Source organism: Mustela erminea, chromosome 9 (assembly GCF_009829155.1).
Source record: "Mustela erminea isolate mMusErm1 chromosome 9, mMusErm1.Pri, whole genome shotgun sequence".
Lineage (NCBI taxonomy): Eukaryota > Metazoa > Chordata > Mammalia > Carnivora > Mustelidae > Mustela > Mustela erminea.
In genome coordinates this window covers 107,471,887-107,487,634 of record NC_045622.1, presented here as the reverse complement: position 1 = coordinate 107,487,634, position 15,748 = coordinate 107,471,887, and the positions used below count along the sequence as shown (strand labels likewise).

Below are 15,748 nucleotides of genomic sequence, written 5' to 3'. Positions count from 1 at the left end.
AGCTCGGCCAGGTCCGCATGTTCGCCAGCCCGGTTGGTGGAGGGAGGATTCGCACTCCCTCGTAGGCAAGCCTTTCTTCCACTCGGGGGTCTTCGGCGCCACCTACCGGCGGAGCGCGGGACCGCACTTCCCAGAAACACCGCTATCTCCCCGCCCCAGAGCCAGGCATTCAGAACACAAGAACGCTGAGAGAGTATTTATTTACCTACGTGCCCAAGAGTCTGGCCCCTAAACTTAAATATCCAGCACGGAGCCTTGGCCCTCCCGGCCGTGGGTGGGTGCAAGAATGGGGATGCCCTGGTCTAGAGCAGTGGAACCCAGGGACCAGAGGGGGGATGCCCCTGAGCCAGCAGCTGCCAATAGCAGCAAAAGGTGAAAAGGAGATGGGAACCAGGCACTCATCCCAATCCCAGAGACGTCAAGGGGAGTGCCAGATGCTTTGGGCCCCACCACCAGACCGCAGGTTGGCCAAGCTGGGGTGCACACATGTGGGAGGAGTGGAGGTTCGGTGCCATGGGCCAAGGCTGTAGCCCAGGTGCCTGCCCCAGTGCTAGCTAACCAGAGTCGGGAGAGAGGGCGTTGGCAAGTTTACCTCTGAGGGGCCCAAAGGTTTGCCTTCTTGTGAAGTGAGGTGGAACAGGGAAAGCAGGCACTAGAAGCCTGAGTACTGACTGCGGGCTGAGTTTCTGAGCCTTTTGCATGGGTGCGTGTTCCCCCCACCCCCAGCTCTTCAGAGGCTGATGTGAAAGGCATCCTGCAGCCACTGGTCCCGGGCATTGTGTGTCTGGGGCACAGTGAGGGGTGGCGGGTCCGGGGGCAGGCTGGCATCGGGAGGCTCATCGTCATCAGACAGGCCAGCATCAGGTGGATAAGAGCTGTCTGAGTGCAGGGAGGATGACAGGTCCTGGCACAGGCTCAAGTCTTGGCACAGGTGCTTATAGTCTTGGATTGACTCGTACAGGCCCCACAGCTGGCACAGCAGGGACATGTCCAGCTGCCGCAACCCCACCTGCAAAAGACTGAGGGTGGGCTGGGGTTGGGGTCCAGGCCACCCTCAGCCCTAGCCAATCTTCCTGCACCTCTCTAAGCAACAAACTTTTGTGGACAGCCGACGCCATCTACAAGCTGTAAATCTTTAGACAAGTCACTGACCCTCATCTGTAAAATAGGGGTAACATTTACCTAGCAAGATGGAATAAAGTAACATGAGTAAAGCACTTAAAAAATACATGGTAACTACTGGCATAAACGGCAACTATAATCATTGTTACTGTAACCCCTCTGACCCAACCCGCTTCTGCAGTTCTTCTGACGCTCAGGCCATGAGATCCCGGTTACGGGCCTCTGACTGCGCTCCGCCCCGGGACCTTCATGCTCAACTGCAGCCCCCCGCCCAGCTGGCCCGGGGCCCAGCCTCTCACCATCTCCTTGCGCAGCGCTGCTAGTGCTGAGTCCAGATTGACAGGGCGACGCGGGCCGGGGTGACCGGCGGCGGGTCCCGCGTCGGTGGCGCCCGCAGCGTAGCGGGGCCCATCGGGGATACGTGCCGCGCGGCTCAGCTCGTCGTGGATGCGGCTGCGCTGGCTGTAGACGCGCTCCAGCTCCCGCCACGAACCCCCGCTTGCGTTGAGAAGACCGCTGAGGCCGCGCGGTAGCGGAGGGAGCCCGGCTAGGGCGCAGCCAGCACCGCCCGGCGCCTCGGCCGAGGGCAGCCCATTCATGGCCCGGCCGGCGCGGACGGCGATGCTGCCTCTTTCCCTTCAACCCTCCGCCCGGGCCGCAGCCCGCAGGCCCCGCACCGCGCGGCCCCGCCGGCCGAGCCCAGCCGCCGCCCGCAGGCCGCGCTTTGTTCCTTCCCCGACTCCTCCGACTCCGCCCCTGCCCCACCCCCTTCGTATGGGCGGGGCCTCTCTTAAAAGGGCTACGGTGGTGGGACCACATCGCGAAAAGCTGAGAAAGGGAATGGGCTATCCACCAGAACGGAGCGAGAAAAAGGGGCGGGGAAAGAGACTGAAAGCGGCGAATGGGGTTCCTTAGCGGTTCTTCTTTGCTCCCCCCACAAAAATGTGTTTAATTATTCTGCTCAATTTTAACTCCCCAGGGAAAGGATCTAAGCCTGGGGGTGGGGAGTCAGGAAACTTGAGTTAAGTCCACACTGGGTCCCTAACGTGAAACCAGACGCCCTGTCAGTGTCTCATGTCTGAGTACCTTGACTGGGCATGAGGTGGGTCAGGATGGTGGGATCAGAATGCTCAGGGGACAGAGAAGATACCAAAAGGGGCTGGAACCCAAAATCTCACTCAAGACTGGGAATTGAGCACTGGACGGCTGAGAGGCTGCAGGGATGCCACAGAGGTCCATCCCTCTTGTCCCTGCTTTTGAGGAGGCTATGACCTCCTCCTCGGAAAAAAAGGATCATATAGTCCTCTCCCTCCCCCCTCATTCTGAGTGGGGGAAAGCAAGCACAAACAAGCCCAACGAATCTCTCAGGGCATCAAGGAGAGCAGACAGTGGTAGAGTAAGAGGCCAAAGGCAGGAAAAAGGCAAGTGGAGCTGGAGCTGGCATGCACACTCAGAACCAAGAAAAGAACAAACCACACAAGAGGACAGCTGTTTTTCTAGAGGGTTTTTCTCAGGAGGGGCCTTTCAGTGTTGCAGCTGCCGCAGGCTGCGCAGAGCCTCAGCACAAGCCCGGATTAGGCTACACAGCTGGATGCTGGTCTCCAGGGAGGTGCTAGGGCCCAGCTCAGCTGAGGCCCAGGTCAGCTTCTGCAGGAGGGCCTCCTGTGTGCAGGCCAGGACATCTGCATTTGGAGGCACAACAGGAGGGGGCGGCCCCTGGGCTGCCTTGAGCCCTGCTGCAGCTCCCTCACAGTGCTCTGGACGGGGTACTGGGGGCTGAGGGGCTGGCCGCGAGCCGGAGGGGAGCTCCGAGGCGGAGGCAAGCTGGTGTTCCCGAGCTTGGGAGAGGGCAGCCTGGGCATTCAAAGCTAAAAGAGGAGAAAGTGGACGGAGTGGTCAGGAAGTCTGTCCCCCATCAGCCCTGAGCCACCTCCTCTCTACTACTCTGGTCTTCCTATGCTTGAGATGTTTTTCCTTCCTCCGTTTTCTTCTTTGTGTCAGAGTTAGTCATGCCCTTCCTTCATCTCTCCCATTAGGACTATGCCCAACTGAGCTCAGACTCTTGATAGTGTCTGGCACACAGGTATTTAGTGCTTCTACTGAATGAATGGTCCTAGCCGAAAAGGGAAAGCGCCTTACCTCCGCCTCACCCAGACTCCACTGTCACCTCCCAAACCTACTGTTTCTGGGCCTCTATCACCACGCAGCTTCTCCAAGCACATTCGCCCCTCACCCGGGTTATCTTTATCCACGTCTGAGTCGAGCTCCTGGCAAGCCACGCAGTAGATTTTCCGCTGTTTATCTTGGAGGAGGATCGTCTAGAAGCAGAAAGCACGCGGGCACGGATGAGACACAGGGTGAGATGCAGGGCGATGGGGTCCAGAGGGGAGAGTTGGGGAAGGGCCGGGCGGCCTGGTCCGCGGTCCCAACCCGGATCCCACGTCCTGAGTGTCTCCTCACCCCGCAGTCCGCGCACGTCTCGCCCAGCATGCGGTAACCACGCAGCAGGTAGTCGCCCATGAGCCGGGAGATGCGATCCTGTCGCTCCCTTCGCGCTTGCAGAACCTTCGTCTCCGCTTCGGTTGGGGGCTCCCAGGAGAAATCGTCGACTTCTGGGGGAAGAGGGGCACAAGAGACAGAGGAGTCTTTGCCGAGCGGGCTACCTCCTGCACCCCTCAACCACAGGCCCCCACAGCCCAAACCCTCACCAGCACCGTTCAGAGCCATGTTGCCGTTGTCGCCACTAGGCTCACCGGACGTGACGTACAAGCAGAGCGCTTTCCGCTCGGCTCCGCCCCCTCTTTTTAGGCCCAGGATGAGGGCGGAAATGGCGCCTCTCAGACGTCAAGTTGCCCGTAGTGGGGCGTGTCTGCTGCTGGAGCTCTTGGCCTGTGGGCGAGCTCCTCCACGCGAACCGGGTAGACGAACTTTGGGCTCGCTGGGCCGCAGGGCGGGAGTCTCCAGGCTAACGCCGCTCGGGTCGCAGGACCTGAAAGTGGCTGCGCGGGGTCGCCCTTCCTGCCCGCCGCAGATGGGGACCACTTGGTTTGAGAAATCCCCGCTGGCCTCCATCTCCCCTTGGATTTCCCTTTCCGCACAAGTGGGCCCCGGGGCAGGCTGGGCAGTGGCGTAATCAACAACACCCCTGATGATAACAAGTGGCCCCTTGCGCCCCCGTACAGCCTCTTCCGTCGTCAGTGCTTCTCACTTAACCCGCAAGACCGGCCAGGCGGGGGGTCGTCCTCCCTTTCTGTACCTTTCAGCCTAGTTCAAGACACCCTCACCCTCTTCTGCATGTTCGGAGGCCCAGTCTGCCGATCCCGTTAACCCCAAGGCCTGGGACTGATGCGAAGTCCGCCCCTCACTTTTTTTTTTAAATCTAAGTCCTCGAAACGCGGGCCGGCTGATGAGCGCTGTACCTGGCATGTGCAGGTCGGCGTCCAGCGGCCGCGGAGCGCTTCCCGCAGGTTGGTGAAGCTGAATGATCTAGAATAGTTATGGTTATGGCCATTATGCTGTTTTTTAGGTGGGTTTCTGTTAAAATTACTCGTGCTCCCTGAACACTGGACTTGATTTCCGCCCCCCCCAACCTTCTGTGTTCTTTTTCTTAAACATCCTCTCCCTTATTAGGTTTGGAGAAGCCAGATGAGGCAGGCAATGGTGCCCTAAAGTGTAGCCTGAAGGGCCTTAGGGCGGTTCGCAGGGCAGGGGAGAAGGAGCTAGGATTTAGACACCCCCCTCCCCCGTAATCTCATTGGCAACCTCCTCCTTTAACTAGACAGCACATGCTTCTGCATTCTTACCTGGAGGTTGAATGCCCTTCTCCTGGCCCCATCTTCCTGCCGTCTGCTTACTTGGAGAGCCCTGTGCCCCTCTTCACTGTCTCCATCTACTGGCAGGTTCTAGGGCAGCAGTGCTCCTGACTCTGGGCCTGACCCTAGGTAAGTTATGCCAAGCTGACTAGAGGACCTCTTGAACTCTAGCCGGCATGTACAGACCCTCCAGGTGCATACTGTCTTCAGCTCCCAGTCCCATCCTAAATTTCTCAGTGCACCTTCTGTCACCGTCATGGCCAGTATCCACTCAGCCAACAGCTATTCTTCCTGGCACCAACTAAGACCCCGGCACTCCTCCTTCTGTTTAATCCCTATCATTTACTCCTCATGCCAACCTTATCGGGAAGGTACTACTGTTATCCCCACTTTGCAGAACAGGAAACAATTATTTTAAAACATAAATCAGGGGACGCTTGGGTGGCACAGTCAGTTAAGCGTCTGCCTTCAGCTCAGGTCATGATCCTAGGGTCCTGGGATCGTGTTCTACATTGCCCTTCTTGCTTGGGGAGAGCCTGCTTCTCCCTCTGCTTGCCACTCCTCCTGCTTGTGCTCTCTCTTTCTCCCTCTCTCCAACAAAATAAACAAAATCTTCAAAAATAAATAAGCGAATAAATAAATAAATAAACAAACATAAATCAAGGGGTACTTGGGTGGCACAATCAGTTGAATATCAGACTTTTGGTGTTGGTAAGGTCGTGACCTTGGGGTTGTGGGATCAAACCTACATGGGGCTCTGCACCCAGCTCCCTCTCCCTCTGCCCCTTCCCACTGTGCTCTCACTTAACCGGCAAGACTCTCTCTCTCTCTCTCTCTCTCAAATAAATAATAAATAAATCTTTAAAACATAAATCAAGTCAGGGGCGCCTGGGTAGCTCAGTGAGTTAAGCCTCTGCCTTGGGCTCAGGTCATGATCTCAGGGTCCTGGGATCGAGCCCCGCATCAGGATCTCTGCTCAGCGGGGAGCCTGCTTCCCCCACTCTCTCTCTGCCTGCCTCTCTGCCTACTTGTGATCTCTGCGTGTCAAATAAATAAATAAAGAATTAAAAAAACATAAATCGGGTCATACCACTCTTTTGCTCGAAACTCTCTGGCATCTCCCAATCACCCTTAGACAAAAATCCAAAGTCCTTACTGTGGTCTCCAAGGTCCTACAGATCTGGCTCCTGGCCCCTCTCAACCCTTCCTGCCCTCCCCACAATCCTGTCCCACTACTCAAGGGAATTGCCATCATCTTTCTCCCCTCAGAGCCCCGCCATGCCTCAAGTTCTGCAGATAGGATGGACAAGACACAGGCCTGGAATCAGGTTGGCCCGGGTTTGATCCCGGATCCACTGCTTACTGGCTCTGTCACCGGGAGTAATTCACTTCACTTCCCTGGACTTCAATTCCTCATCTGTGAAACCAAGTCAGTTAAATACCTACTTGGCAGGGTTGCCATGAGGATTTAGTGAGATGTGAGGAGTGAGGCGGTAGGAGACCACTGATCACCGCCTCTCTCACGTGAATACAGGTGTAGTGAGCGGAGACATTACCTTGGTTCCAGACTGTCTTTTGCTGGATGTTTGTATAGTGGACAGCCTTGGACAGTAGAGACAACTCGCCCCTCTGGAGCAAAGGGCTGGCGTATTACTGCCCCTTATAAAACACCTGGATGCCCCCAGCTCAGCGTCCCTCCAGGCACCTATAGGAGTCCGGCCGCCTTGCTTTGGCAAGACTTGAGGGGAAGGGGAAGGGACCGATATGCTCACATTCATGACACTTGTGTGCTGTGAGTAATCAAGTTCTTTAAAAAAAAAAAAAGATTTGGGGACGCCTGGGTGGCTCAGTTGGTTAAGCGGCTGCCTTCAGCTCAGGTCATGATCCCAGCGTCCTGGGATCAATTCCCACATCGGGCTCCTTACTTGGCAGGGAGCCTGCTTCTCCCTCTGCCTCTGCCTGCCTCTCTGTCTGCCTGTGCTTGCTCTCGCTTCTCTCTCTATGACAAATAAATAAAATTTAAAAAAAATCTTTAAAAAAACAAAGATTTTATTTTTTCATTTAACAGAGAGAGGCACAGCGAGAGAAAACACAAGGGAGAGGGAAAGGGAGAAGCAGGCTTCCCGCTGAGCGGGGAGCCCGATGAGGGACTCGATCTCAGGACCCCGGGATCACAACCCAAGCCTAAGGCAGACACTTAACGGCTGAGCCACCCAGGCCCCCTGAGTAATAAAGTCCTTCATCTCTTACTCAAAAGTCTCACGTTTTCTGCTGGTAGTCACAAAATTGTATCCCCATAACTTGTTTATTTGAAAGTAGGGTGAAATGAGAGACCTTACCACAATTCTTGACTGTTTGGGCATGGGGGATGAGACGTTGACAGAAACATGGTTTTCAGGGGCGCCTGGGTGGCTCAGTGGGTTAAAGCCTCTGCCTTCGGCTCAGGTCATGATCCCAGGAGCCTGGGATCGAGCCCCCCATCGGGCTCTCTGCTCTGCAGGGAGCCTGCTTCCTCCCCTCTCTCTCTCTCTGCCTGCCTCTCTGCCTACTTGTGATTTCTCCCTCTCTGTCAAATAAATAAAATCTTAAAAAAAAAAAGAAACATGGTTTTCAGTATGAGGACCTCAGGGGTTTACTAACAAGTTCTGAGGGAAGACCAAGGGAATCAGCAGCACACATGTTGACCAGATTGAATAATCAACCAAGCAGTAAGGGGTCTTCAACTTTATTTCCTGTTCATGAGAACAAATTGGGGAGGTAGTTACCAGCAGAGTACCCGGATGTCGATTCAAGGTCAGCTGCCAGACATCACCCAGGAGTTACTAACACTCCTCCGGGTAGAACTGGGGAGTGGAGGAGTCACCCTCAGGCCCGCCCCATCGTAACAACCAATCCTAAGCCTCATCTAGGGCATACAGAAGTTTCTGTCCCCTTTCAGACAGCACACACACACACTAAACATGAATGGAGGGAAATTTACTACCACTACAGACAAAAACCAGATGAATCATTAGAATTTTGCTGGCTCACTTGGGAGGTGAGGGGGAGGACATGTGCTGCTTGTTAAGGGAGAATAAAAACAGCTGCGCCATCTTGCCACTCAGTCCTTCCTACTGTCTGTCATGCCAATCTTATACCCACTCCAAGATGACAGTAAAAGGTCTCAGGGTTTTTTGTTTGTTTGTTTGGTTGGTTGGTTTGGTTTTTTCCCTTCCAGGGAGTCCTGGCTGCTTATATAAGGGAGATTTATCCCGCTCAGGGAGACTCTCTTGAGACAGACCAACTCCCATAGAAAACCACAGATGAGTCATTGATTACTCTTAGTGTTCTTATCGTCTTAGTTTGGGTTTACAACGCTGCTCAAAGGTGACCCAAAGAAATCCAGTTAAATTCTTGCTATCAGCCCCACTTAGGAAACGCTCCTAGCCCTTATATTAAAACCAGGCAAAAACAGATGTTATTATCACAGTCAGACAGAAATAGCTTCTATCAAGGTAGACTCCTTTAAAAGAAAAGTCACAGCGCGTGACTCAAGCCCAAGTAAGGACAGACATCTATAGAGCACTCCACCCAACACTAGTGGAATGCATATCCTCAAGCATACATGGAACATTCTCCAGAATATATGTTAAACCATAAAGCAAGTCTCAATAAACTTAAAAGGGCTGGAATCATACAGAATATGTTCTCAGACCACAATGCAATGAAACTAGCAATAACAGGAGGAAACTGGGGAAATTCACAAATACGTGGAAATTAAACAACACACTCTTAAATAACTAATGGGTCATAGAAGAAATCACAGGGGAAATTAGAAGCTTCTTTAAGATTTATTTTAAAAATCTTTAAAAACACAACAAACCAGAACTTACAAGTTGCAACCAAAGCAGTGCTTAGAGGGAAATTTATAGTTGTCAAATCTTACTTTTATAAAAAGAAAAGACCTAAAATCAGTAACTTAAATATCCACCTTAAGAACATAGAAAAAGAAGGACAAGCTTAACCCAAAGCGAGCAAAAGGAAGGCTGTAATGAAGATTAGAGAAAATCAGCTAACCTACAAGTTCAACGAAAAGATCAATGAAATTGACAAGCCTTCATCTATATGGACCAACTCAAGCCCAGCTTAGCCAAAGGGCATGAACCTTGCAGGTCCAACTGGAAAGCAAGTTGTGTTTGTTACATGATGTGTTTGCTACAAGATGTGTTTGCAACATCCAGGAGTACCTAAATGCCAGGTAGATAATGTCAGCAATAGTAACCCTACCACCCAATAGAAAGTTTTGGATGGTAACATTTTCAGCTAACTGTGGAAACAAATCAGAGTGGACCAGTCTAGATCACTTATGTAGATGCCCATGCTAAAGGGTCATTCTCTAATGAGACTGACAGAAATCAGGCTGTTGGTTGATCCTGCATTGTCCAGATTGTCTCCATTTCTGCCTGGATCCCTCAACATACCAGACATGGCCACAGGTCCGCCATCATAGAATTGGCACAAAATAAGGGACTCTGGGGGCGCCTGGGTGGCTCAGTGGGTTAAAACCTCTGCCTTCGGCTCAGGTCATGATCCCAGGCTCCTGGGATCGAGCCCCACATCGGGCTCCCTGCTCAGCAGTGAGCCTGCTTCCCCCTCTCACTCTCTGCCTGCCTCTCTGCCTACTTGTGATCTCTGTCTGTCAAATAAATAAATAAAATCTTAAAAAAAGAAAATAAGGGACTCTGTGCTTCTGGTGCCACTCCATGCCAGACTTGTGATTCCTGGCAACGTTCATCTGTTTTTCCTGGGACTAGAGAGGCCAGAGTATATGCCGTGTTGCCTCTGTTCACTCCTGAGGGGTTGAATACATAGAACCTTTCACTCCCTCTTGGGGCTATCGGTGATGCCTCACACTTTTGTGGTTACACGGGTGCTGCTCCAGTCCAACCAGCCAACTGCGGCCACATCATTGTGGTTCTTGATACTAATCCGTGTTTTTAACTTTCTGGATGATTTGATCTAGCAACAGGGTGACTTTTATCCCAAAAGCCACTCCATAATGGGCTTATAGTCTAGGGATATGGTTGCCCTTCCAAACCTTCTCTCAACCCCAGGCATTGGGTGTTGAAGTAACCTCCTCAAATATAAACTCAAAAAGCATGTGACTCTTGATCTCAGGGTCATGAGTTCAAGTCCCACGTTGGGGGTAGAGTTTACTTAAAACAAAACCTCAGGAAAATTTCTGGCCCTCCCTCCTGGTCCACACACCTCAATACAGCAGTTCAGTCCCTGAATGTGGCTGTGCCCAGGATGGAGCCATCTCCCTTTGGTCAGGTCCTTTGTCATGATCAGGACGAGAGGGGTGGAGCTTAGACCAGTTTTAAAAATTCACTGGAGTGCCTAGTTGGCTCAGTCAGTAGAGCATGGGACTCCAAATTTCAGGGTTGTGAGTTCGAGCCCCACACTGGGTATAGAGATTACTTACATAAAAATTCAGACTTCTACACTCACCATTCCTAGATGTAGGATTCTTTCTTTCCCAGTGTTAACTGGCTCCAGCCTGGCTGGTGCATCTCCTGGGTGGCAGCTCAGTCAAAAGGGGGCCTACAATCGTGGGTCAACCACCTAGTTTCTCTTGTTGGGCTTCCTGGATCATGAGAATAAGAGGAGTGCTCTGTGCGTACCTCTCTGAGTCCCCGGAAGTGGCCCTCATGTAGACTGGGGGACATGATGAGTCCATGTGAGTTGTTTTTTTGTTTTGTTTTGTTTAGGTTTTATTTGTTTATTTGACAGACAGAAATCACAAGTAGGCAGAGAGGCAGGCAGAGAAAGAGAGAGAAAGAGGGAAGCAGGCTCCCTGCTGAGCAGAGAGCCCGATGTGGGACTCGATCCTAGGACCCCTGGATCATGACCTGAGCCGAAGGCAGAGGCCTAACCCACTGAGCCACCCAGGCGCCCCAAGTCCATGTAAGTTTTATAAAAATGTCCTTGTCCTTCTTGCACCAGACCCTTCCAGATGAAAGGTTTAAGTAGGGAAAAGGTGACATTCTAGTTACTGGAACAGAACAGATTGATTTTGTAACAACGGCAGGAAAATGACCACCTCAGCAGCTGGGGAAGGAGAAAGGAGGCCACAGGAGGACGTCAGACCCAGGAGACATGGAGGAAGGAGAGACATTAGTGATCGTTGCCTTTCTGGCCACCAGAACCTCCCTTACTGAGGTCAACATCCTGGTGCCACTCACCCAAACTATCGCAAGGGGTTTAAATTTAACTGACTGCTGGGCCTGCTGTCCTCGGTTCTGACCTGCTGGATTGCCATTCTGCTTAACCTACTGAAAGCCTAGAAGGAGCAGAGAGCCGCCTCACCTCCAATACTTTCCACACAAAACACCTGCCAACCCCAGCACCCCCAGGTGTCTTCCTCACCCAGTCATAGCCATCACCACTCCCAATTCCCTGGGGTAGATGAATGCCATCTGGCTGGTGGCATGGACAAATGGGACAGGTTGGGCCATTAGTCAATCCCCCCCAAACAAGGACTAGACTCAATTATTTAACTTGGACTGGGAACTCTAAGGCTACCAGCTTGTGGAGAGGCCAATGGGAGGCACCATCAACCTGTGCTTCCTAACTGATAGAGTTCTGTCCCACTTGGGCTGGCGGGGGGGGGGGGGGCGCGCCAGGTTTCTTCCCAGAAGCACCATGTGCACCCTTGAGACTAGCCAACTTGTGTGGAAGTCAAAGAGTAACTTGCCTCTTTCTTGAAAACAGGATGACTTGAACTGTATCCCCAACTTTAGTTGAAATCATCAGTGACACCACCTTGGCCTGGACGGCTTTTGGGAGAGCTTTCCTTTACCAGCTCACTGGTGCTATAGATGATAGGATTTCCCTGGACTTCTTCTTCCTTACAGGGCCGGGCAGAGTCTGTGCAGCTGTTCATATAAGCTGCTCTACGGCGAGTAACACTTCCGGCCAAGCGGACAGGTTGTTACAGAGAGCTAAGGAGCAGCCACCTTGCCTTTGTCAGGGAGATCGGACGCTTTATGAAATTGTTCAGCTAGGACCTCCTGAGGGTCGTGGTTGAGGTAAGGGCTATAAATTGGCCTCATCTTGGCCTTGATGTCCTGTTGAGAGCAGCCTTAAGAAATGCCGCATGTGACAAATTGGACAGATTTGGTTTCAGACCCTGTTGAACAGGTGTCAATAGAGTGGTGCAGCCTTGGGAAAATCTGCCGAAATTGAAGACAGTTTCGATGTGAGGGTTGGTTGTTCTTGCAAAACAACTATCCAGGAGTCTCTTGAGTTTCTGCTCATTTTGCAGAAATGTGAGAGAGGCCTGGCCTCCCTTGTCCAGGACTTTTCTCAGGGATGTAGGTATAGTAAGCAACCATGGAAGACGGAGACAACGTCTCCTCCAGAGCCAAGTGCGGACATGCTTGCTGGCCACTAGAAAAGATTTGAGTGCTCTAAGGTTAGAATCCTCTCCATACTGCAATGTATTGTGTGCAGACATCTGTCTGGCCCACTGGTGCCACCTCTGTGGGACTTAGGGACAGGGAGACTAATGTCAATAGGCTGGTGATCACACTGTTCACTACGCCGTGAGTGATGAAGTCCTTTGTCTCTGACCCAGGAATCTCGTGTCTTCTGCCCACGCGCACAAAACAATGGTGAGCTCCCCTGTTAGTCTGCAAGTGGGGGATAATCTCAGTCCCTTCCCAGGGCGTCTGTTTTCTTTGGGGCAGGCACTGTGCTAAGCGATTTGCATGAATTATCTCACTTAATGCTTGCGGTGACACTGGGAATTAGGTTTTCTCATCATCCCCAAGTTACAGATGAGGAAGCTGAGGCTTGGCCCGATAAGAGATTTCTCCACGATCACTCAGTTGGGACGCCGCAGGCCTGGGGCTCCCTCCCGGCATTGCACCTCTAGACCCTGATTCTCAGTGGGCTTTTCCCGTGTCTGAAAGGTGGAAGAGGGTAGCAGGGCCGAAGATCTTGTCTGATTGATGGAGCATGAAGAAAGGTTCGTTTCAATTTCCAATCCCATCTCCCAGCTCCCTTCATCTCTCAGTGGCACATCGGAGTGACTCAGTGACAGCCACTCTCACCAGAGTGTCTTCTGAGAGAGATGCTCCAGGGCAGAACTGTCCCCTCCAGGCCTCTGAAACTTTCCACCGTCATCTTCAGAACTGATGAGTAGTCCCACCCCCCTTACTCCCCAGAGCCAGGTCTTTCTTCGGAGCCCAGAAGCTTTGCAAAGACACTCAGAACTCTGAAGCGCCCACTAAGGGGTTCCTTAACATCAGCTCATTTGATTCCATGTCTAACAAGGAAGAAATTGAGACCCAGAGAAGTTGAAGGATTTTCCCAATTCCCATAGTTAGTTCAGGACGCAGCCAGGAAAATCTAAGACCACTGTGCTATGCCGCCTCTTGAACTAGAACTTCCTTATGCAGATGGCTGATGCCCTGTCCCGCCAAGTCCCCTAAGGAGGCACCAGGAGCCCTGGGTTTGAATCCTGGCTCTGCCATTGACGGGCGGTGTGACCTCAGCCAAGTCCCTTGCCTTCTCTGGGCCTCAAGAACCCCCTCAGTAGAAAGAGCCTTCCCTAACATTTAAGCAGTCCAAACACGTCCTGGGTCTGCTCCCCTGCTTCCTCTTTGTCCTAATTCCAGCAGAGCCCCTCGTTGCCCTCAGGGCCCCACACACCCATCTTTGGCACATTTGTGGGACCCGTCCCTTTCCTCTCTCCCAGGAGCACTCTGTCGGTTCTGGATCAGGCAGGCTGGAGTGGCTCTCGGGTCACTCAGGTGATCGGGTCACTCACCTGATGACCTGCGTCTAATCACTTCATCTTTCAAAACCTCCGTTGCCCCCTTTGCAGGGTCACTGGAAGAATGCTATAACGGAGCAGTGCAAAGTGTGCGGTATGTGGTGGGCACTCTCGTGGTCTCACTCCATTTAGTCAATCAACAAACTTCAGCACCCTCTGTGTGTCAGGCCCTGTGCTGGGATCTGGAGACAAAGGTGTGCCTTCCTGAGAGGGCAGGGAGACAGACAGTAAATAAGTAAACATACCCATTAAGAGGAATGTTCCAAGCTGTGATGAATCCCCAGCAGGAAGCAAACAGGCGATAGGACCCAGAGGGCCAGGAGTGGCTGTTTTAGCGAAAGACATAGAGGCAGGAACCCTAGACAAGAAGGATCACCCCTACCCCACACCCACCCCACCTCCCAACCCCTCAGAGGCAAGAGGGGACCAAAGAGAAGCCACCGGATTTTTATTTATTTATTTATTTATTCATTTATTTATTTATTTGACAGAAAGAGAGAGATCACAAGTAGGCAGAGAAGGGCGGGGGGAAGCAGGCTCCCTGCTGAGCAGGGAGCCCAATGCAGGGCTCAATCCCAGGACCCTGAGATCATGACCTGAGCCGAAGGCAGCGGCGTAAGCCACTGAGCCACGCAGGCGCCCCAGGGGTGTTTTCTTTCTTTCTTTTTTTTTTTAATTTTTAAAAAAAATATTTTATTTATTTATTTGACAGACAGAGACCACAAGTAGGTGGAGAGGCAGGCAGAGAGAGGAGGAAGCAGGCTCCCCATGGAGCGGAGAGCCTGATGTGGGGATCAATCCCAGGATCCTGGGATCATGTCCTGAGCCAAAGGCAGAGGCTTTAAACCACTAAGGCATACAGGTGCCCCCCCTTTTTTAAATTTTTATTTATTTACTTGAGAGAGAGAGTGAGAACACAAGTGGGGTGAGGGGCACAGGGAGAAGCAGACTCCTGACTGAGTGGTGGGGGTTATACAACTCCATCCCAGGACTTTGAGACCATGACCTGAGCCAAAGGCCAACGCTTAAACGACTGAGCCACCCAGGCGCCCCCCACTGGAGGTTTTTAAAGCAGGGAGTAGCATGAGGTTTTTAAAAGCTGACTGTCGCCAGGTAGAGGAGGGACCAGGGCAGGTAAGAGTGGCTGTGGGGAGACGTCTTAGGTGCTGAAAATGATCTAGAATGATGGAAAAGGCCATAGTCTCCTTGGGCTTGCAGAAGAACTCCATCTAGGAGGCAGGAAGCATGCCTGTAGATTCTAAGGGGTGGGACAGCTGGATGTGGTGACACAGGACATGAGAATAGACAGTGACCAGGCCAACGATATCCCGTGAGTCGGACTGTCACAGTCTGCCCTGCTGGTCCACGTTGCCTCCTTGTTCTGCTTGCTTCGTGGCTAACCTCATGTCCTAAAGCCCCCCAGGGGCCCCTGCCCACAGACTTCTTTTGGGGTTCAGCCCCTGGGAGGCCTAGGTGCTCCAGAGGAGACTAGAGTAGTGTTTATTTCCCCAGCCCCTTCCCTGAGGCAGCAGGTGGACTGATGCTGAGAGTCTCTGCGGCAGGCCACCGCTCCAGCTCCCTGTGACTCCGGGCTGGGGCAATGGATCCCCCTCCCAGCCCCTTCAGCGGCCAGGGCTTCCCTCCTTTGCCCCTGAAGGTCCCCTAGCGCCGTAAAAGCCCCGCCCATCTAGCCACCTCAGTCACCCACATTAGGGTGCCCTCAGTTCCTTGCTGGCTCCCCACTGGGCTTAAGGAGTTTGGTAGTGACAATAGATAACCTTTACTGAGCACTCAGTACATGGGCTGGGAGCTCACATCACTGGCCCCAAGTCACCACCCGGTCCTGCTTTCAGCAGAAGCAGGAGACACTGTTGGCTACATGCTCCTCCCAAACACTCCTCTTACTCCCCCTCATCGTGTCCCTGGTTTTCCTCTGTGCTCTCTCCAGCGGCTCCTTCTGAGTTGCTTCTGACTCTGCCTTCACTCCCTGACC

General features: G+C 52.6%; 2 protein-coding genes across 3 annotated transcripts; both read right to left on the bottom strand.

Annotated features, from left to right (window-relative positions):
* Nucleotides 1-181: 181 nt before the first annotated feature.
* On the bottom strand, nt 182-2,472 carry FAM89B (family with sequence similarity 89 member B). The gene is made up of 2 exons (XM_032357330.1): nt 1,422-2,472; nt 182-1,009 (listed from the first exon to the last, which is right to left on the bottom strand). The coding sequence occupies exons 1-2, from the start codon at nt 1,719-1,721 to the stop codon at nt 731-733; spliced, it is 579 nt and encodes a 192-aa protein (XP_032213221.1). The 5' UTR covers nt 1,722-2,472; the 3' UTR covers nt 182-730.
* A 141-nt stretch (nt 2,473-2,613) lies between these two features.
* ZNRD2 (zinc ribbon domain containing 2) lies at nt 2,614-3,934 on the bottom strand. 2 transcript variants are annotated; one of them, XM_032357328.1, is made up of 4 exons: nt 3,831-3,934; nt 3,583-3,734; nt 3,356-3,440; nt 2,614-2,990 (listed from the first exon to the last, which is right to left on the bottom strand). In XM_032357328.1, exons 1-4 carry the CDS (start codon nt 3,847-3,849, stop codon nt 2,647-2,649), a joined length of 600 nt encoding a protein of 199 aa, XP_032213219.1. In that variant the 5' UTR covers nt 3,850-3,934; the 3' UTR covers nt 2,614-2,646. The 2 variants fall into 2 exon arrangements, with proteins under 2 accessions (XP_032213219.1, XP_032213220.1); XM_032357329.1 differs by having other exon boundaries at nt 3,837-3,890.
* Nucleotides 3,935-15,748: the final 11,814 nt, after the last annotated feature.